The 23,317-nt window shown below is 38.9% G+C and overlaps 1 protein-coding gene across 9 annotated transcripts in view; it reads left to right on the top strand.

The window, feature by feature from the left end:
* astn1 (astrotactin 1) overlaps positions 1-23,317 on the top strand; it is a 439,026-nt gene that overhangs the window by 246,566 nt on the left and 169,143 nt on the right. For all 9 annotated transcript variants that reach the window (XM_084912727.1, XM_084912726.1, XM_084912725.1 and 6 more), the window contains one exon: positions 17,787-17,891. In XM_084912727.1, coding sequence (XP_084768853.1) covers positions 17,787-17,891 — 105 coding nt within the window. The remainder of the gene's footprint in view (positions 1-17,786; positions 17,892-23,317) is intronic.

Here is a 23,317-nt window from a genome sequence, read left to right as displayed (position 1 = left end):
CTCTGCACAACCTGTGTGTTGTTCGCACTCGCTTCTCCCTTGTATATATAGTCTGGTCTTTTTCACATTGTCTGCTCACCCTCCTGTGGCAGACACCCTGCCTGTGCACCTGCCATCCTGCTGTCGCAGTTTGTGTTCACAGTCTTTGTTAAACTTCATCAGCTTGTTGAATAAAACTTGTTTTTACTTTCTCACCTCTGCAGTCCTCTTTTAAACATCTCATAACAAATACGACCTGAACACAAAGTGTTTTAGCAGCTGGTTATGTTTGGTCACACCATCCATCCATGCATTTTCTGAACTGCCTGTCCAATTCAGTGTACGTGAGAGCTGGAGCCTATTCCAGCTGTTACAGGGCATGAGCCACCATACACTCTCACATTCACACCTACAGCAAGTTTAGAATCACCAATTAGCCTGACTTGCATGTGAGAGTGTGAGAGGAAGCTGGATACCTGGAAAGAACCCACACAAGCGCAAGGAGAACATGCAAACTTCCCAAAAACGCCCCAGCCACAGGGTTCAAACCCAGGACAGCATTGGTGTGTGGTGACTGTGCTAACCACCGTTAATGTGATTGTTCTAAAATTATTCAGGCACCCTTAGGCTTTTGCATGTATCATTCCAGCTAAAGTGTCCTTACCTAACTTATCAACACACATCTGAACTTCTATACTTCAGGCTTTTTGAATGTGCTCAGTCTCTAGGTTAGCAGTTAATTAGCTGCTGGTCTGCATTTGTAAACCATGCAAACACACTTTGAGAATTCCCCTCAGTCTACTTCAAAGCTGCTGTGGGCCTTCCTCTTAAACAGCACACTGTTGACACTGTCAGCCTCTGACATGTAAGGTTACTGTAAGTTTGCTTTTTCTCTTGTTCCCCTGCTAGCAGCTGTCACTCAAACAAACACTATTACACCCCTCCAACCTCGTCATACAAGACAAAAGGGATCATGTCAGGCAGTATACTTCATCCATTTAAAACTTGTACATCTGAATTCCGTTTGCACTTTAGTTTTTAATGGAGAAGCGGAAAGAAGGACACTTGGTTGCACTGCACAGAGGCACATTTCACATTCATATATTATATATTAATTGTAATGGTCGTCATGCAGTCATGTGGAAATCTTTTGAATTTTAATCCCTTCTTTTGCTTAATACTCATGGGTCAGACCACACCCGTCTTCAAATTCTGCTGTAAGCTTCATCCCACCTCAACACACCTGTGAAGGTTTGGAACTTTATCTTGTGGATTTGGAAATGATTGCTTTACTAAAGTCTGAGGTAAGAAACCAAAATAATCAGATTACGTCATGCTGCCTTAGTGCTAAATGGACTGATTCTTATATAGTGCTTTTCTACTCGAGCACTTTGTACAAAGTACCTGCACTATTTTCTCTCTGTGTGTGTGTGTGTGTGTGTGTGTGTGTGTGTGTGTGTGTGTGTGTGTGTGTGTGTGTGTACAGGAGCCATGACAACAAACATTCACACACAAACAGTGTAAACAATACAACCACCAGCAGTATTGTAGTAGAGCAGAAGTGTAGGGTAGCATTTCATAATAAATAACTCTCAGGACGAGCGCACATGTACGAGTCGTCGCATATACAGTTGTAACAGGAAATCTGTGTTCCTTGTGGAAGTCAATATGTCTGATCAGGATGGATCCGTAGCAGCAGCGGCTCTAATTCAGGGCAGCCAGAGGATAAACGATGAAATACCTTCACGACCCTCTGCAGAACAAGTCTCTTTATCAGTGGCTCCCGGATGGAGCTGTTCATCTTCAGAGGTTGGTGAAGGGCATCTGCAGCCCATCATTTCACCAGCTTTGTCATCATATCCTTCTCCTCCCCCTTCCCTCCTTCCCCACGGTGGGGGGATGGGGTTTGGTGGGAGAAACACAGTTAACGACACACAGTCGCTGCTATAACTTTGTCATCCTAGTCTGATCAGTTAGTCTCACTTTCGTACACTTTTTTCACACACATGCAAAATTACAGCGCACTCTGTAGCAGTCGCACCTTGACTGTGCTGTGCTTTGACCTGGTGATGTTACTGCACTTTAGCCGTGCTTGCAACCGTATGACACTCCCTGTCACTTCCCTCTGTGCTGGACTAGTTTTATGCTTTGTCAGTCTCCACGGGTCTCGTTTCCTAAGTGCTTCTCTGTCTTTCTCCTCCTCCTCTCTTTTTGTCAGTTCCTTTAGAGTGTGTTGACATTCAACCAGTTTGTCATGATGGTCATAAATGCAAAGAGTGCATAAACTTTAATGTAGTAAAGAGGGATACATTGGAATGTTAAAGGACATGTTCCAGGTCATATGTCCTTTAACATATGACAGGTCATATTACAGCATCATTTACTGAATATGCTGTATCGATTTTTCTTTAAACACACGTTAAAAAAAAAGTATTAAAATGAATGATATTATGTTTTTGGAAAAGCTCATGCTAGAGTGTAAGCTTATGATTAGCCTTTCGAACTGCAGTATCAACTGTAATATCTTCAGGATTAGGAATGTTTCTGCCAGTGGCAGCACGGTGGTGCCGCAGTGAGCACTGTTGCCCCACAGGAAGAAGCTCCTGGGTTTAAATCCACCAGCTGTCCGGGGCCTTTCTGTGCAGTCTATGCATGCATGTGTTTCCTGTGCATGTGTAGGTTCTCCCCAGGTGCCCCAGCTTGCATGGGGTTAGGTTAAGTGGTTGCTCTTCATTTTACATGCACATTTTAGTTAATTACATTTCTGTCGGCTACTTTAGCGAGTCTAAACTAAAGCTGTGAGGCATTTTTGTTTGTGTAAACTTCAAGTGTAAATACATGAAAATTCAGCAGAAGCAGAAACTCTATAGTAATTATGTGTAGGAAGGATTTTAATTTATTTCTCAACACTGATTAATTGCATCGAGTTGCCCCAGCCGGTTCCTGTGTTAAGTGTCAGTTAATTAGCTGACAACATTGGACGGGATAATTAATACAGCTGGGGGTCACAACATTCTACCTGAGGGGAAAAGAGCTGAGGCTGGGGGTCCCGGTGACACAGACCTGCCCTACTTGTAAGAGGCAGGTTTGTGTCACCGAACAGGAGGATTGCTTTAGACCTCACGAGGGTTCAAAGTTTCAGTATACATGCTCGACTTAGGGCCTAGTTTTCAATATTTGTAAAAGCTTTAGACCGCAGTGCCACTCGTGTGCTACAGCAGGACAATGCTGGGTGGATAAGTAATAACCTCAGTGATCTACTGTGGAGCAGGACTCTCTATCAAAAGGTTTGGAGTTTGAGTTGTTTGTCTTTGGAGGCAGCTGAAGGGCAACAAGAGCACATCACTAATTTAAGTTTGACTTTTTGCTCCAGCTACACCCACCTTCACACACAGAATTCAAGTAGTAAGCTTCCAGTTGTTAACTGGAAGATTCGGCACCGATCTGTTTCAGAGTTGTAGCTTGACATTTGCTTTTTTCTGCTTCCACATTTTAAAGGGCCGGATGCATTAGGTCAGGTTATACTAACAATCACCATTTAATCCTTTTCACATAACACTAAACATTCTGGATATATTGATTTTATTAAGCTGAAAAAGGGTATATAGGAATGAACCGTGTTATCAGCTGTCTATTTAATACATTCATCAGCATGGGGTATATTTATAGACGGTGGCAGACCTGCATGGGCGCAGTTTAAATCCAGTAGAACAGGGCTTTTGGGGCATACAGAGTGGCAGTGATTCATAGTTCAACCCAGAGTCCCTCTCTCCCCAAGTCCCTCATAATTAAAGTCGAAGCATATGGCCTTGTGACCACGCAAGCACAGCAGTATCAGCAGAACTTTTCTGGCATCTTATTTTGAATCTCTGGCAACGGCGGCCCCTTTAGTGGTCCCTTCAACCTTCCTTCAACACAGCGGAAATGAAAAGCGTGTCACCTTGAGATGTCACCAGCCACATCTGCCAGCCTAATTATCCCATCTTTTAGGCATATTGATAATGTGTTTGGCAGTATGATTTGTTAGAGTTTAGCTATATTTGTCGAGCCAATGGCTTCATTGCCTGAAAGGGTTCCCAGAGTGTTTTTGTCAGATGCACACATTTTTATTTATCTATTTTGTTTAAGTTTTGAGCCTGGGATCTAAGTGCAGGAGCTCAGGGTCATGGGGATTTAGTTAACTTTGACACATTTTATTCATAAAACCACAGCAATGATACCAAACGCATTTCAGTTCATTCATTGAAAACACAAATAGCATCGTGATAATGTTGTTCTGCTAGTCTTTTAAGGAGATACTGAGATATTTTAAGAAATGCAAATAATTTCTCTTGTGATCACAGCAACGTCTTTGGCCTTTGCTGTGATCTTTGATGCCACAATGCCAGCGTAACTACAAGTTTTCATCTTGATTTTGAACAAAAATCATAAAGCACAACTTTATCCATCCATCTGCTGATCCAGGCCTAGTTCCCTCCATCATACTGAGCCAGGCCAGAGTCCAGAGACTAAGCCATATCTGCAATGGCACTTTAAAAGCTGTCTCATTTTCATTGAAATGTCTTATTGTGAAACTAGAAAAAGAATGTCACAGAAAATCAGCTCACACAGACCACAGAGGAATAAGAGGATTTACAAAGTAGTGCCCACTGCAGGTCACAGCAGTAATGCTAGCTTTGGACATGGTCTAAATGTTACTTCAGAGGGGCCAAGTACATTTCCTGCTTGAACAGGGGCTATATGAACAGTGATGCTGGGATTAGTGTAACTCGAAGAGGCTACCTGCTTGAAGGAAGACGAGAACAATGAGAGTTCTTGATAGTAATCTGTCTTTGAAATGTTTGACTTAAGCTCTAATGTAACCAACCCCAGGCCTTCTGCTCGTGATTTTTCTTCCATCCGTCTCTTTTTTTCTTATTTGAATTTATGGCTGAAGAATTCAGGCTCGTGGTGTATTACATTTGGTTTCCTATTAGAAAGTCCGTCCGTCTGCTACTCACCCCTCACCTTTCTTTTTTTTTACTTCTCTGTCTTCACTCTCCCCTTCCTCTCTTTTCCCAAGTAAATCATTCATTCCCAGACTTATCCAAGAGTGAAATGGAGCACAGGCCAGGCTAGTTAATGGGGTTCTATGAGCCATAAGATTACTTTCCCACCTGCGCTCATTCCTATGAATCTTCCTTAGAGAAGCGACTGAAATAACAAACCCCACCATAAGCCAAAGTTACAGAAGGACTGTTTAGACAGGATGTGGTTTCCATCAGCTTTGCACTTTTGGTGTCAAGCATCAGCAAGCCCTGCACTTGTCTGATATTCTTTGCTCTGCTTCCCTTTGAGACAGACTCACACATGTTAACAAGAGAACTCAATTTCAATTCCCTAAGCAGTTTAATTGGAAGTGGAACAAAGACGGTGAGGCTTTTTGTCTCCCTTTCCTCAGTGGAAATCACAGGTTATATTGATTTGTTGATTTATTTATTTCTTTTTTGCTGACATTTTTCTCTCCATTTCTCTGAGTGCAGTGTGTTTTGGGATTTGTAACTCTCATTACCCATGCTCCTCCAGTGACAAGACTTGTTTAGCAGCTTTATGAAAATTGAGTCTGCTTTTTCATACTGTGGCTATTTTTCTACAACCATGTTATTGTTTGATAAAGCCACGAAGACCAGTATTGACCAGTGATGGCTCATTATCACAGACAAGTGAAATCATATAACCATAGCACTGAGGGGGATTAAAATAGGAGGTATGGTCACATTTCAGATCATTTTCAGTAAATGACTAGTTCGCTGTTTAATATGACACTAAGCCTGATGATAGGACTCTCTCGATCAAGGTTACAAGGATTGTTAAATTTCTCAAAATTGAAATGATTAATTTCTTTGTTTTTAAAACAGTTGCTGTTTAGGTATGTGTCTGTTCTGTTTAAAGTTATGTAGACAAAATATATTCACATATATGCAGCAGCTGGAAAAACACCTGCGTATCTTCAATCAAATGAATTTAGGGTTTAGAAAATACAGATTTTATCTTCAGACCTCTGCAGCCATAAAGATCTGAGCACAAAGTCATTTCTTGTGTTTTATATTTTACTGACAGAGAAAAGCAAATATTTCAGCTTGAAAAAAAGAAAAATGTTCATCTTTTATTACACAAAAATGTAATTTTGGGTCATAAGGTCCTAAAATACTTGGTGTTATTTTTACACAGGGACAAGAGCTGCATGTGGCATAAACCACATGAACTGCATAAAACACACCACAGCATTTATAGCCTAAGGTCATTTAAAATCCCTGTCCCTGTTTGGGACTTTAAAACACACACACACGCACACACACAAAATCATTACCAACATACATCTATATAATATATGCACACATTAAAAATAAGCTAAGTTACTAACCACAAGCTGACAGAACACTTATAGGGAGCTTATTATGTATACACTTATATATTATTTTAAGATGATTTATGGTAAAATCATCAGGACTTAAACATGTTTAGTTTCTTGAGCACATTGTAATTGTAACGGAGCACCCTGATAGGTTTTTATCCCACATTTTATTCCTGCATCTTTGTTGGCAGGGATAGCTCAGTAGGTAGAGTATTTGCCCCATGATTTCAAGGTCGGGAGTTCAAGGTACCCTCGAGCAAAGTACCGTCTGCCCACTGCTTCACTGAGTGAATGGGTTAAATGCATAGAACTAAGCAATTTTCTACAGGACTAATAAAGTATACATTATTATTTAATCATATATCAACACAAGGGACCGAAGTGTTGTGCATGTCGCTTATGGCCATGAGGTTACAAGGTGATTTACATGAGAGAAAATCACTGTCTGCATAAAAGTAATTGGAACTAGTATCTAATAAATTCAAATGTATGTGAGCTTGTTTTTGCAACTTTTGAATATGTTTCTCACAATGTTTAAAACTTCAGGACCATTTGGAGATTGAAGGAATTTTTGCATCATGCAACTTAACTTTGCCTCTTTCTCTTTGGATAATGCAAAAGCGGACAGGTGAGCAAACATGGGTCACACAGCAAGAGTGTCCAGTAGACGGGAACCGAGCTTGTTGATTCGCGTTCTAGTGAGCTCCTACACATACTGTAGTCTTTGACTTTGATTTATGTAATGTTACACAGCCAGAGCCCAGCACTGTCCAATATTTATGAGTTTAAAATATAAACTCATGCTCGAGTCGCTGGTAGACAGAAACGTTCTGCTTTGTTATTAAATGTTCAAGCTTCCTAAACCCTTTAAAGCCTGAACCAAGAAATAATTCCCAGAAAGTTCACATGTTTTCCTTGTAAATGGAGTGTTTATTAAGGATTGTAAAAAGTTAGTTAAATGTTAATTTGTCCTTTCAATTTCCTGTTTAACATTGTATTGCACAGATTATTTGGGTGGGGGTGTTACAAAGATGATGTAGAAGTTTTAAAAATTCACTTGTCAAATATGACACCTGGCACCAGATACACCATTCATTCATTTGTCCTTCTATTTTATTTTTGTCACCGAGGAAAGGACTCTATTTATTATTGATTTACTCTGATGCCAGCTGTAATAATAACTCTCACAGTGACTTCCCTTCAGTGGTGTAGTGAGAGACTTCACTAAGACTGACCAGCAGTCAGGATGTTGTGGGTTAAATAGTTAGAATATCACCTATGGCTTTATTAAAGATGTAACGTACCCGCTGTTCTTCATCATTTTTAGGCTGCGTGTTGTTTTTCTGCTTTAAAGGTTCTTATAGTAGCTGCACAGTAACAGCAGGAGACCAGACAAGTGCTTCCCACATGCACCTTCCTACTTACAGATAACTAATAAGAGCTCAGGCATTGTAAAGTCCTTCGACTTTATTCGTGTTAAAGCGTAGCTCAAGCATGATTTTGGCCCCGATGTCTAATTTTAGACTATCGGTCCGCCTTGAAGTCCTGATCAAGAATTGGCAACTAGTATATTGGTTTTGTTGCTGCTTTCTACATCAGCCATTTTCTGTCCTAATTGGTTCTATTTCTGTTCAAAGATCTTTGGCGTCAAGCTACAGCTCAGCTTTGCAGCCCTTCTTAAAGTCACCAAGCTTTTTCTTTTCATTTCTTCACCTCATTTTTTCACATCTCCTGTCTTATGCGTTACTTTATGCTTTAATAGCTGCTTTATCTTTGACTCTTTATTCTGTACCAACACTCTCACTGGAGGGAAAGAACTTTTAAATTCTGTTCTACTGAAGTGTTACATAGACATATAGGTCTTTCATCAGTTTGAAGTTTAATATTGCTGTTAATCACATAGTCAGCCATGACACGGCCACGGTGCATTTAATCTGCTTTAGTATACGACCCATGTAGTCCCGTCTTCATCCATCTGAAGGAAGTTTGAAAGAACTGTTTTTCCCTCTGTTCACATAAACCTGTTTCATTCTCAGCTGGTGTTAAAGAGCAGGATTGTTCAGGGCTCCGTCCTGGTCATTCTCATCATGGACAGTGAGCTGTTCATTGTAGCAGTAATTTGTACACCAGCTGGTAACACTGTAAGAAACAACATGTAAGGAGCTATTATAAGCCTGTGTGATGCTGGGATGTGTCGGTCCTTTCAGTTATTGAGGAGGAGATTACAGAGTACTGCAGATTGTACTCGACTACTTCATTAATTCTTGAATTTGAAGTCTCTGGAATATTGACAGACACAATGTGTGATCTGGTTATATTCAAAAGGTGGGCCCACCATAACAACAAAATATCATATTTTACTTTAGGAGTTCAGATTTGACAGCTCCTTTTTATTTTCACACAAAGACTACCTAATGACTAAATCTGCTCTTTCAGGAGCCAGACCAGCCTGTAATTTCACTTACTGTTATTTTGCTACACAAAGTGGCCCGTTTCACATTGTTCAATTCCATGTGTGATGCAGTAATCATGAGCATTCCTGCCTTTATATTATTAATAGTGAACAGCACAGCAATCATCGCAGCAGCGCTGTGACACTGAGACCCTGTGGTTCCTTTTTGATTTATTGGATTGAATTGTATTATAAGGTACATCCCATAATTTGCTCCTACATTATTTCATTGTAATGAACAAAACTAATGCCATTAAATATAATGCAGTCAAACACGAGATTAATGTAAAGCATTCAGAAGTCATCTAAGGCAAGTTTCTGTATTTTCAGTTTCTCTTATGTACCAACAATGATTCGAGTTACAGTTGGATGGTGAATATGGAGTAAAAGTGCAGAATTTCAACTGATAGTTTATTTTAATTATTTATTTAATTGTATTTGTGTAACTGAGAACAGTTACACAAATAAAATTGCAACCAAGTTCCATCAGGAAATTACTGCCTTTTTTATTCCCATGCCCCTGTTTCAAAGGGAAAAATGTAATTGCACAATTCACTCAACGGCTGATTTCACTGAGAGACATGAACTATTTCCTTGTTAGTTCTTAATGTAATTTATAGGTTAAAGGTCTGGAGTTGATGACACAATTGGGGCATTTGCATGTGGAATCTGTTAGTGTGAATCCACAATAAGCAGTGACAGCAGATTTCAGTGCGAGGAAACGGGAAACATCTTTAGGCTGCAAAAACTAAATAAGTCCATCAGACTAATGCAAGCAACAGCAGTTTCTGTCAAGTAAACCCTTCAGAATCTTCTGAGAAGAAAAAGATTGAAATGGTGAGTTGAGACGTTCACTAAGGACAGCAGGGATGGGTATGCAGTGGTCCATGTGGTCTTCACAGCATTAGGCAGAGACGGAACACTCGCCAGGAGGTATACATTTCATTATCCATCTCCACCATATTCATCCAGTGCATACAACACCTGTAAAGCACGGTGTATGCAATATAATGCACGGGCATGCATGACGTCTGATGGCACCGAGTCAGAGGTGTTTAGTGATGATGTGGCAGAAGACAGAAGCAGACAGATGAATTGTGGAGTGTAAAGAGCTGTACTTTCTGCTCAGATGGACAGCGCTTCAAGGTTCACATAGATAGTGACCCAAAGCGGACTGCAAAAGCAAACCAGCTGTTTTCAGAGGTATAAAAGAGGGATCTGCAGTGTTCAATTCATTTACTTTGTATCAACCCAACCAAGAAAGACAAAACTGAAGACAGAAAGACCCCAAAGAAAGATGGATAAAAAATCCTCACAGGACGGGGAAGTCAGTCTTTGTCCACGGGTTCCAGACTTCAGTCGTTGCTTGAAAAGAATTCCCCAAAAACCATTATTATGAATTTGTCCAATTACATTTAAGCCTCTAACAGTGGGGGATTAATGATTTTTACTAGAGATGGACCGATCCGATATTACGTATCGGTATCGGTCCGATACTGACCTAAATTACTGGATCGGATATCGGAGAGAAATAAAAAATGTAATCCGATCCATTAAATATCAAAAAAGCACCTCACAAAACTTGCGACACGGCGTAACTCGGCCCATAACCATAGCACCTCGGAGCAGTGTGGTCACATGATAGAGCGGCTGTGTGTATTTGTAACGTCGCTACCAAACCAGCATTTCATCTCCGATGAAGTGATCCCAGAGAGAAGTAAAGCAAGTGTGTAAGTTCATCTCTGAATGTTTGTAAAGCATTCCAGCTTTAAGCTTAACAACCGATATATGGAGCGACTGCCTCTTCTTGCTGCTACTTCAATCATGAAACTGATCAATGATCAGCTGATCGGCTTTTCTGTCGCGAGTCCGTCTCTCTTGTTTGTTTATTGCCCACTTCACACCAGAAAGAGGAAACCAGCGGCTGAACAACAGCAGCACGTTTAAGCTTGATAAGCTGTTGTTAGAATTTATTTAATATTACTTTCTACACCAGGATCCTTTTCTACGCAGCTGACGGCTGGTAACTGTCCAGGGGCGGATCTAGCAAAGTTTAGCCAAGGGGGCCGATAGGGCATTAACAGGGAGAAGGGGGCACAAAGACATACTTTTCTTTCTTATTCTCATTTAAAATGTCTAGTTTTTAAATGTCTAGCTTTTAATAAATAATTATCTGAATCTTACAAAGTTTTAATCTGATGTAAAACTGATAGAAGTCCATTACTGTATATAGTAACTGTTAAGTCTAATATACCCTAGTAAGCTGTAGTACTTTTTCCTTTGGGAAGGTACCATCTGTGCAGTCTGCAGTTCTGTTGAAGAAAGATGTTGAATCTATTTAATTATTCTTGAAAAATAATTTATTTCTGTGCATTTTTTTTTCCACACCGCATCAAATTAAAGTTGATTACATCGATTAAGCATCATGAGGAAGAGGCTGGTTCCCTATTTTCTTTTGCTGGGAGTTTGCAACCCTATTAGTTAGGTTGCTTAATATTTCTGCTAAGTACTCTTTAAAATACCAGAATAGGGAGGATGGAGTAGGTTTAACTTTATTAGATTGATCAGTGTTGCTGAACTATGAAATATTTTGGGTGCAGTGTATTTTTTACATACAGGTATAACAGAATAGCTTTAGTGTTGTTGTTTATTTAAACTTGAGTATGAACTTATACAAAATGCAGCAAGATATTAAAAAAACAGTTTTATTGATTAAAAAACACTATATCGGATTCATATCGGTATCGGCAGATATCCAAATTTATGATATCGGTATTGGTATCGGACATAAAAAAGTGGTATCGTGCCATCTCTAATTTTAACTATCCAAGAAATCTGTGTTGCCCTCTGGTGCACCTGTCTCCCAAACTACTGCATAAAGCTCAGAGTGCTGATTAGTGCTGAAATGTATGGATGCAGTTTTGGAAACTTGAAGATGTCCGAGGATATAAAGTTTTCAGCGTTTTTTGTTTTTCGTTGTAAGCGAAACAATGCAGCACATTTATGATTTATTGTATGCTTCAAGTGTCAAAATGTTATTTAAGCTTAAACTGCCACGGCAGCAGTATCTGTGTAGTGTGGTGGTTTGAAAAATATAATGTGTCTCTCAGAAGAGAAAGCACTCAAGTTACAGACCGAGTGTAGTTAACTACAGCAGTAAATGTATGCACAGCTAACTTGTGCTGAGCTGGACCTTCACCTCAGCTGAGGTTTGCTGTTTTTCGGCAGGTTTTTTTGTTTCGTTTTTGTTTTGTTTTTTTTGTTTTTTACTTTTTAAGATTATTTTCCCCAGTGTGGTCTTAATAAGAAAAATTTCCCCCGTTGTATTTTTACAAAGGAAATCAGCCTTCGTACACAGCGCGGCCCTGACCAAGCTGCTTCTGTGAAAGGCTGCGTGCAGAGAGACTGTGAACTTGGGATGTTTGCAAAGTGAAGTTCAGTCAAATTAATCATTCTGTCAGACAATGAGAGCAGAGCACCCCAGGGCTAAAAGGGAGACAAGGCCTTTCAGCAAGAAGAAGAATACGCTGCACTACAGTATATGTTTTAGGCTTGTTATTCATTTTTACTAAGGGAGGCGGGGGATGGGGAGGTTATGTAGTAGAGCGCTCTCGCTCTCGTGGTGCCGGGGAATATATCTATCGTTCCGGGGAGCCATTTCCCATAAGAGGGGATAAATGGATGTAGCTGAAGGTGAGGACAATGCAGGAACATCACATTTAGAGGCTTATTCATCAAGTTCATATGTGGTGTCAAGCCTCTGCCAAATGTTGCATTTTCACAGCACCCTTGTAGAGGAACTGTTACTGGCCTTGTACACAACAATTGTCATACTTCATAACTAATTTATGTGTTGATGTTTATTCTCAAAAGAAACACCGTTGCATTCGCTCTTCAGTTTCTCTGTTATTTTTTAGACAGGTCCAGCTTCCTTTTGCACCAGGACCACTTCCACCTTTTCTTAAACGTACAAGTCAGCAGTCAAAGCAAAAGCCTCACAACAATTGCCCTCTTATAATATTTAATTTATTTTGCAAACTGAATGCAATGATTTGCACATCTCTTATGACACATGCAAGACAGTAGAAGGTACAAATTTATCTATAAGTTTTTTTGGCAGTTTTTAGGATAATATGCACTGTTAGTTGATTATTTACCTGCCGCATTAACGGGAGAGGACGTGCAAACGTTACCGCTGCTGCTGGGTTGAGATTCACGAGTCCGGAGCGGAATTAAAAACACAACATTCATTTAAGGTCATCGAGTATTTTGTGAGCAAATACTTTTGCATATTCGTAGTGTTTCCTCCCTTAAATGAAATATCTACTTTGCAAGTATTCCAAGTTGCCCTGTTGTCATCCGTTCTCGTAAAGTATAACCAAACTTTCGAGCGTTTGAGCCGCCATGTTTCCTGCCAGGTAAGTGACGCTCCGCAACGTGGTGACGTCATTCGGGGCGACAGGAATCGATAAGGGAATCATTTGTAAAAATGGCAAACGATTCCAAGGAATTGAAACAGTGGGAACCGGTTCTCAACAAGAACCGGGTTTCGATACCCATCCCTAATCACAATTGAGTATTGACCCTGGGCATGACAGTTTAATTGTTTTATAAAGTGTAGTGGAGTTGATAACATTTCAACAGAAAGACTAACGTGTCCTTATTCAACAAAACTGTATTTTTTCCTTCTTTTAGGTTATTTCCACACTAAACAGCATGCATAACTGAGAAAGAAAGCTGTGATTCAGAGCGTACTTCATCACGTGCCTCGGACTTATCAGTGCAAGAATTCATACCTCGTCAACATTTAATCTGACACAGAATCAAAAATAATCTGGGATCAGACAAAAATATAAACTCTATTATCATAAAAATGAATGTTTATCTGATCCTTAACTAGTTTGTGTCACAACAACTACTTGTTGGCCTAACCCTAACTACTAACCTTTAATGTATTTGATCATATTTTGGCTTTTGAAAGTCAGGGACAAAAAGTGTGCACGATAAGTAATCCTGATATTTTGGATGGAAAAACAAAACCAAATTCACTTCTAAATAGGTGCAGATCAGACAAGTTGATCTGCAGAGGTGCAGATCAACTTGTCTTGATGGTGTCTTTGTGGATGTCAGATCAGAAAAACCCTTGCATCTGCTGTTCTAGACACCTCTAAGAAGCTGTTTCTGTTCAAATTTTTTGTCACAATTTCTGTAAAGTTAACACATCTGCACCTTCAGTACTTTCCCCCCCAATTTCTAAACCTGCTGTTACACTTTAAATGGTGAAATGAAGTATGATGATCTCCAGCTAGCCTTCCATACAAGGGACAAAAAAGTTCATCCTCAGAAAGGTGACAGATGTGTCCCAGCCAATTTCAGTTCCACAATATGCATCACAAATTCTTCACGCTGGTTACTGATATGTCTTCATTTCTTTGCCGTGCACATGCACCTCCACCCTTCACTGGCGAATGCAGACATCCTTTTCCCCTAGTCATCATTTATTGTTACCCTCTCACCTTTTCATAAAATAGGTGCACTTTTTTTCTCCAAAGCACACAGGCAACCTCATATGCACACACACACCGACACACAGTTCTTCTCTTTCCCTCTCTCCATGTCTTTGCCTCTACGGTGTCTGCAGTTGCAGGATATGCGTCTCAGTCCACAGCACTATTCAGATACCTTCTGAATGTGCTTGCGAACACCGTGGGAGCAGTCACAGTGATGTATTGCCGTAATCCCACTGATGCAACATGACATGGCTGTCAGTTGCCATGGGAGACTGGGTGATTTATATTCAGCAGATCTGTTTATGGTCTGATATTAGTGATGTTAAAGGCCTGATCTGGCACTCTTTCTAAGGGTGTCCTGCCACTGGACAGGCAGACGCTTTATTCACAACGAGGGCTAAAGAATTTTTGCGTAATCAAACTATTTCATTTTCACGATCCCCAACAGAGAAGAGACAAAGATTATATATTCACTTAACATCTTGTTCCCTTAGATTATGTGTGCTCCATCACAAACTGTATGTAAAAATAATTAATCAGTTAAAAAAAAAGGTTGATTCATTCTTTAATTTTCTCTTGCATCTAGGTCTTTCCCACTGTGGTACTCGATAAATGTTTCTACGTTGTCATGTGTGCCATTGCAGGCTCATTTCCATGTCTATGTGCTGTGCTTTATCTGCCACCAACTATTTCTTGCCTTGGATAAGCCAGCAGATCGGCAGTCAGGGGAGCAAAGAGCATGCATAGCATTTGATAAACTGTGCGGTGGATCAAAATGAAAAAAAGAAAAGAAAAACAAACGTTTGCACATGGGTGACTTTTTCGGGCAGACGGTGTGGGCATCATTGATGTCAGCAGGGAAAGCTAAATGAGACTCATCAGTATATGTAATATACTGACCTGTAAATGAATGCTGTGTGAAAAAATAGCAGCATGAAAAATATCAACTGATGGCACTCCGACACATAGCTACACCGACGTGCTCGAGCACTCTGAGGTATCTGACAAAATGCACACAGATCTGCATAAATGAAAAATCTTCAAATTGGGTATTGATTTATTCTGATTAATTTATTAGTCAACAAGCTGGAGTCCTTATTTGTGTATATGAAAAAATAACACAGTTTGACAGGCATAAAATAGCATTTCCGCATCAGCAAGTTGATTCTCAACGAGAAACTGACGACTGGGATATATAAGCATGATGTGCAGTGTGACATTTTTAGGGAACTGGAAAAGTGAAGGACAAGAGAAGACGTGGCAGACCTAAACTTATCTACAGCAAATGTAAAGTATCTGAAAGTCATGTCCTTAAACATAAAAAATAAAACATTAGGGGGAAAAATCGAGCAAAGACCTGACTGGAGAGAACCATTTGACCATTCACTTGATCGATCTACAGTTTGCCACAGTGTTATTAGAAATGGTCTCAGTGAAAGGGTGGCTGCGAAGAAGCCAGTCATTCAAGCAAGGGAAACAAGAAGAAAATCCTGTGGTATACCAAATTACACGAGAACTGGACTGAAAAGGTCTTATGCAGAGATATATCAGAATTAGACATTTTTGAAATCACTATCGGTTTATATGAAGGAGGTCAGGAGGTACAACAGTGTCTACAGCCATCTGTAAAATGCTGTCTCCGCTCTGTCGTGGATCGTCGTGGTTATATACACAGAAAAGGTCAGATTTTGATCCACTGTGCAGAACCATTTAGAAAGCATCTGGTTGGCAGCAGCTCCATTCTTTTGAACATGACAATGATCCCAAAGCAAGGTCATAACTGGGTAGAGCTAAATGCACAATGGAACACCGTCAATGATGGACTGGCCCCCCCTGAGCCATCCATCCTCATCTCGACAGAGGATGGAACAAAAAGCAGCCAACATCCAAAGAAGAGTTTTGAACAGCCTTCAAGAAGCCTGAAGAAGAAGAGGAACACATATTTAAGAGAGTTTATACTATGCTGAAGAACAAAGGTGGCCATACCAAATATTGTCTTGCAAGCTGGTTAGAATTGTACAAAACTGTATTTACATGTATATTTGCAGCTTTCATTAAATTGCTACAACTATTTCCTGTTTTCCTAGCAGCATATAAAGAAATTAACACATTACCAAACTCAATCAATCCTGTGTTTATTTGTTAGCACAGAAGAAAACTTTGAATGTCTGGCATATTAATTCTTAGAAGCAATATTCTGTTGCTGTACAAAATGACTTTAAAAACTCTGCAGACTAAAGTGGATGACCAGAAATAACACGACACTTCAGGGTTTTTTTTTACCTTTTGTTTAGGTTTTCTTTTGTTTTTTACATGATTTTTAATGCGAAGGACAAGTTGATTTGATTTGCAAATAAACTAATAAGCCTTAAAGTTGAAATAATCACTGGAAACTTGTATGGTTGATGAAAAACATGTAGCACCATACATAGTTAACTAATTAGGAAACTTTCATCCACCCTTTTAAAAATCACACTAAGTATACTATTTTCTCTGTCATACCATGAGACCTTATCTCTTTTTCAAATGGTAATACTTTTGTCTTAATAGATTTTATTAATAAATCAACTAAAATAAAGTTGTAATCTCATTAATTTTCAGGGGGTTGACTTGAACAGAAATTATTGTTGTGTCTGAGTATAAGAGAAGTTATTTTAATCACTTCTAGTTATGCATAAACCACAGCCTATCATTGTCATACAGAGGACACAGGTCATAAAAGAGAGTACACTGAATTATGGGTAATTGCCCTTTTTGTACGAGGCTAATTAGGAGTTATTACAGACTTTTAGTGTTTAATGCAAATTCAAAGTGACTCAACAATTGAGATAAAAAAGAAATTTGCGATGAAGCTATTTAGTCTGATGAATAAATATTCAATCTGCTATGATTGTTTTATGATAAACAGCAGGCAGGTTTCAAGAAATAAAAATTCTCATATAATTTGAACACTGTGTGACCCTGATAACTTTCACTGCATGAACTTACATTATAAAGAGCTTCAGAAACTCACAATATTTGTTTGATATTTGGCCCCAAGATGTAAAAGTTTGCTGTGTGACTGATGCTAACATAGTCTCTTTAGAATTAATGCGTTTTATACTTAAAGGAGTTCAGTATATTACCATATTTCTGAATAAATGCTAATGTTGCCATTTCCTTTTTTTTCTAAGTAGCAGGTAGCTGCAGATGCAGGTTGTGTTTCTCTTGATCTTAAACTGGAGCCTGTTCTCCCGTCATCTAAGATATTATTCATATTTATTGCATTTCCTTCCTGATTTTTCAGGTAAAGTAAACAAGAATGAAATATAGGGCCACCCTTTGATGTTGCACTGAAGACTGCAATCTCCTCTGCTTTGTGGGAGTAAATAACACATTAATATTATAGTTTTCTTTGCTTTATTTATTTTGTTTTACAGGAAGTGTGTTTTTTATGTGTGTATAATTGCAGGTATGGTGAACTACAGCGAGGTGTCTGGTTATCCGCTCGTTCAGCACTGGAATCTTCGCTCTGTGCTCTATCACGTCAAACTCAATCAATGGGTCCTCTCTCAAGGTAAATCACACCGAGCTTATATTACTGATTCTTTATTGATATATTGTTAGTAATAGGGCTGCCACGATTAGTCGACTAGTCACGATTACGTCGACTATCAAAATCGTCGACGACTGATTTAATAGTCGACGTGTCGTTTGAAGCTTTGTAAGATCCTGAAAGACGCAGGAATAAGTAGTAGGATTTAAGAGTGTAATAACGGACTGAAACAGAAGATGGCAGCACTGCATGTACAAGGATGCCAGCTGCCGTTAAACCCCGAAGAAGAAGAAACTGTGTCCCAGAATTCATAGCGCAGCCCAGCTCAGTTTCCAACAATGGCGGCTGCTAGTTAGTTTTAATATTACTCTTATTATTCTTTCTGGGTCACAAAATAAACGTTTAACATATTTCCAGGCGAGAATGTAACTGTGTAAACCTCAAATATCTGCTCAGTTTATCAAGACACCACATATTTTCAAAAGCGCTCCGACGTTTTCAGAGACGTCTGTTACCCACTAGCTCGATAGCTAGCCGGGGGCAAGGCTCACTAGAGCCCGTGAGAACACCGGACTCCCGGCAAATCGTTTTCAAACCCACCGCTGTCTTTCGCTACTCAGGTTAAACATATATAAGTCACTTAGATAACTTAAAATGTTATTGTTTCGCTTTTTGTAGTATTTTATTTGTTCCTGAGTAAATCGGTTTGGCTGAGATTAAAGTTATAGTTTTTACACAGCTGAATAAACATCAAGCAGACAGCTGATTATCAGAAGAATATACTCTGGTGTCCTGTTATATTTTAGATAGCAAGGAGTTTATTAAACTTCACCGAAACAATCTGCAAATTTCATTAAAATTTAATAAACTATCATCTTGTCTTTATTTTTAGTTAGCACATACCTTAAAAACTTAAAGCTGTAAGCTAATGATAGTTATTGCACCAGCAGCATCTGCTCTTATATAAGCTGTACGTTTTACGTCCAATGGATGCATGATCTGATTAGTCGACTAATCGCAAAAATAATCGGTGACTAGTCGACTATCAAAATAATCGTTTGTGGCAGCCCTAGTTAGTAACCTTGCTTCGGTCTCCACTGAGAGGAGCAGGATCGTAATCTATCAGTTACTTAATTTTTAACCAGAAATGTGATTAACTGGCAGACTGCCATCTTTTTTACTGTCATTTTTAGATGCATTTAAAGCTGAACTTCATATTGCACAACCTGGGTCTTGAATTCCAAATGCAAATTAAGCCATTTATGTAAACACTGCTTTTGTGCTTTAAAGCATTCATTAACAATATTAAAAAGCCACTTTTTTGTTTAACATTTTTTTTTACTTTTATATATTTTTATTAGGGGTGCAACGATACACAAAATTCACGGTTCGGTTCGGTTCGATACTTTGGTGTCACGGTTCAATATTTTTTCGATACAAAAAAATGTTCATGCCTTTTTAATTTGTCATTTATTAAAATTATAAATATATATTTTCACTCAAAAGTACAGTTTTTAAATTTAATGTTGCTGAAACAACAAAATAATAATAAAAAAAATCTATCAGATCGAGAAATCACTCATCTTTGGAAAAGAGAGTTTATTACAGAGAAATAGCTCTTTCCAAAATAAAAGCTATACTATACGCTTCTTCTGGGCTATATTCTCAGCAGCATATTAAACATATCAGGTCCCCATAAGGAGAATCCTGTGCTAACGGCTGTCTAAATGACTCGGGTAAAGTTTGTAGCATGCGTGCTTGTTGTTTTTGTCTGCTTCCACTTGTCTTTGCACTAGGATGATGTCGGAGTAAATGTGCAGTCATATTCGTTGTGTTCCCACTAGTGCTGTCAGCGTTAATCTCGTTAAAATGACATTAACGCCATAACGTCATAAATCTCAGTTAACGAGTTATCGCGGATCGCCCCGTGCGTGGGGCTGGACGGCGTCAACACGTTAACAAGCTAACTGCGCTAACGCACTAGTTCCCACCAATTGAGCATTGCGTGGCACATCCGACATACTGTTTTACTTTTGTCCATGACGCGCTTACCTTCAGGGTCATGCTTCACATGAAGACCAAAATAGTTCCAAAGGCCAGATCTGAATGAGGGTGGGGGAGGTTCAATTTGCCATTTTGCAACGAGCTTAGCTTCTGTCTTGCTAGCTTGCGCTGCGCTCAGTGGATCTGCACTCGACAGTGCAGCCTAGGCAGAGTAGTCGAACGCAGATCCACTGAGCGCTCAACACAGAAAGCATCGTCAGAAGAAAAGTTGATAAAATAAATAAAAAAATTTGTATTGTTCGATACATATGCGTATCGAACCGAAAGCACTGTATCGAGTATTGTTGCACCCCTAATTTTTATATATGTGTATCTCCTGTAACAAACACAAAAAGTTCAACACAACAACACAGTCCCAGTATCCATCAAGAAAAGCACACTTATGTTCACTGCGTTGCCATGACAACGAGGTCTAAATATCTCATCAAGTTCTTGATCAGCTGAAAAAACTTGCAGCTAATTGAATATCGAGTAATATCTAGAGGCCGAATGCACGGGTCCAAACTAAATCCGAATAAAACGGCGTAAACATGTTTTTCTAGCAGTAACAGCAAAGGTTGGTAACAGTTCACATAAAACGGTGGCCTTTGTACGAGCACGCAGAGTCAGGCTTGATAATGGGGTGCTAAAGTTTAAGGTGAAGTTAATGCCTCATAGCCCGAGAAAATGAAATCACATAACCGGCAGAGCCTGAAGGAATAGACACGTTAAACAGTTTTATTCATTGTAGGAGGAGAGAGGTTGGAATGTCACAGTGTGATAAGTGAAGATTAAAGTCTGATGAGACACACCGTCAGCTGTGCAAAAGCAAACCCAAGCTCATTGAGAATAGCTTTTTAGGTCTGTTGTCATCTGTGACATTAAAGCTACTTCCCACAAAATCTAGCTGAATAAATAAAGTTTGCACCTGGCGTCACATTGAGGGCGATATAGAAACAATTCTTATCATGATAACTTTATTGTCATATCAGTCGAGAATGATATATGTCACGATAGAAATCAAAAGACTTTTTCTGTCAAGCTTAAATGTTTTTTTCACTCCTAAATGTGAACATGTCAGGTTAATTTTGGTCCAAATATTGCTTAAACCAAAATTGTTTGTCAAGTTGTACATGTACTTTAACAGTGTGCGGCTGTGTTTTAAATAAAGAATATAAAAATATAATAATAATAATAACAATAATAATAATAATAAACAACATGGTAAGTGTCATACGCCAAAATCTTAATTCACAACAGGCAAAAGCCTCAAGTGTTACATAAGAAAACAAGTGAACTGGAAATCTACAGTTTCAAAGAAAACCATGAACTCCTAATATAAAAAATGAAAAGTCTATTCTAGTTTTTCGATAGAAACATACTTTTTTTAATTGTAGGGACAAAAAAAAAGATTGAAACTGATATGGCTCTAACTCTGTTCCAACCACATGCCTGGTTCGGTGTGGCACTCGACGGGGTTTCACGGTCTTGATCCAAACATGGATAGCATCAGCTCTGTCAGCTTTATATTAGCCATGTTTCATATTGCTATCAGGAAACATTTTTGCATAATAATTATTTGTATCGTTTTATTGCCCAGCTGTAGTTTGAGGTATAAATACATACAAGTTTGTAACAAAGGAAAAAGTTTCAATTAATGTAGCTTGTATAACCGATATAGCTTCAGCAAGCATTTAGCTTAATTGTAGCTTATACAAATTAGTGTAGTTTTGAAAAAGAATACTGTGTTGTCATAACTTATTTTGTAACAGTAATAGCTACAACCACAGAAATGTGTTACTTTTTAATAAATTACACCCAACGCTGCATTTGTTTTGTTTTTTTCTCTCTCACTCATTTCCTCACATGATCATATTTTAAAGCTCAGATGTTTCTTGAGGCACAAGGCAGTTGTGGTTTGATGTTAAAGCATCAATTAAAAACTGGATGTCACGTTCAAATATGACTATTGTTAGTCATTATTATTAAATACTAATTAAGATCTACTGTAGCTGGCTGATTTGATGGGTACCCAGAAAGGAGGTCAGTATACAGACATATGCATGCAATTAGAATTGTGCTTGTCTTTTTCTCTGTCTCTCTAATAGTCTGTCATATATCAAACCGCTTTGCTGCCATAGTAAGATCGAGTCATCCTGACAGTGCCTACCATGCAAACTTCATAGAGTAAGATAACTGTGGATAGGTACTTAGTCAAGCAATACTTTCACTGAAGGCTGCTCCTATTCGCTGTCACGTCAGGGATTATACTGAAACGCTGATGGGTTTTTCAACACTAACTGTATAAATAAAAAAATAACTAAAAATAAACACATATAATCGGTGTCTCTCTTTTGTCTTTACCACCCTGTATCGCTGTAGTTGTTTTGTTGGCAGTGCGTTTAAGGGTAAAGTAAATATTTAAATATTGACTAAAATCTTTCTGCCTGGCCAACAGGAGGATCGTTTGATAATTTGGATTTTTGTCATGCTTTAAGTGCATGCATTATTCATAGATCTATCATAAATAGTTTCCCCTCTGATAAGTGAAGGCACCCCACTGTAAATACAGCCACGGCACCTCTAATGCATTTCCAATGGTGCTGCTGTGGTTTGAAAGTGGCTGCCACTTCTGCTGAGGATACACTTTCTATTTTCTCTTCACTCAGAAGCGACTCAACAGCCTCCATCTTTTTTTACTCCCATTTCCCTCTTTAGCTCATCATATTTCAACAGCCACCGGAGGGGTGAGGGTACTGATTTTTACATCTGATAGCAAAGCCCTCATCGCTCATCCTCACTGCGTTCTCTGGCTCGCACTTCAGTGGGCTCCTAATTTAATTTTAGAGAAGAAGTAAGAGTGAGCGGAGCATGATTGCTGACATATTGATACGGCTTCTCCTGGAAATCATAATGATAAAACTGCTTTTGCAGATTTGTTTTCCAGTTTTTAATGAGTGGGAATTTCTGTAAACACATGGTCATTTCAAGCTTTCCTTTTTACCAGTCACCATTAACCCAGTGTGAAATCACTAAAATAAGAGCATTAGCATTTAACTCATCACCAAAAACTACAGAGTCATTGTAACAGCTCATTTAGAATTTAGATTGTATTTATAGTCGGCAGTTCTTTAGTAGTTCTTTGACACTTTGGGTAAGAACCTGTCATTCCAGTTTAAGATCGAGTACCAAAAGCCTCCAAGAGAGATTCAGTTACTCTAAGGGAAAAGAAAAGCACCATTAACCCAGAGGGTTTTTTATTGTGGACGATGGCACTTTTAAAAAAGAGAAACACAGCCTGATTTGTGATAAGTTCCTGTAGAACATCAAAGAATGATACATTTTCTATTTAAAATTAGGTTAAAGGTAACACAAGTAATCAGTCTTACCCAGCATTTAAATAA

Source organism: Perissodus microlepis, chromosome 18 (genome assembly GCF_051167445.1).
Source record: "Perissodus microlepis isolate ML-2025 ecotype Zambia chromosome 18, ASM5116744v1, whole genome shotgun sequence".
Classification (NCBI taxonomy): Eukaryota; Metazoa; Chordata; class Actinopteri; order Cichliformes; family Cichlidae; genus Perissodus; species Perissodus microlepis.
This window is presented reverse-complemented; position numbering and strand designations above follow the sequence as displayed.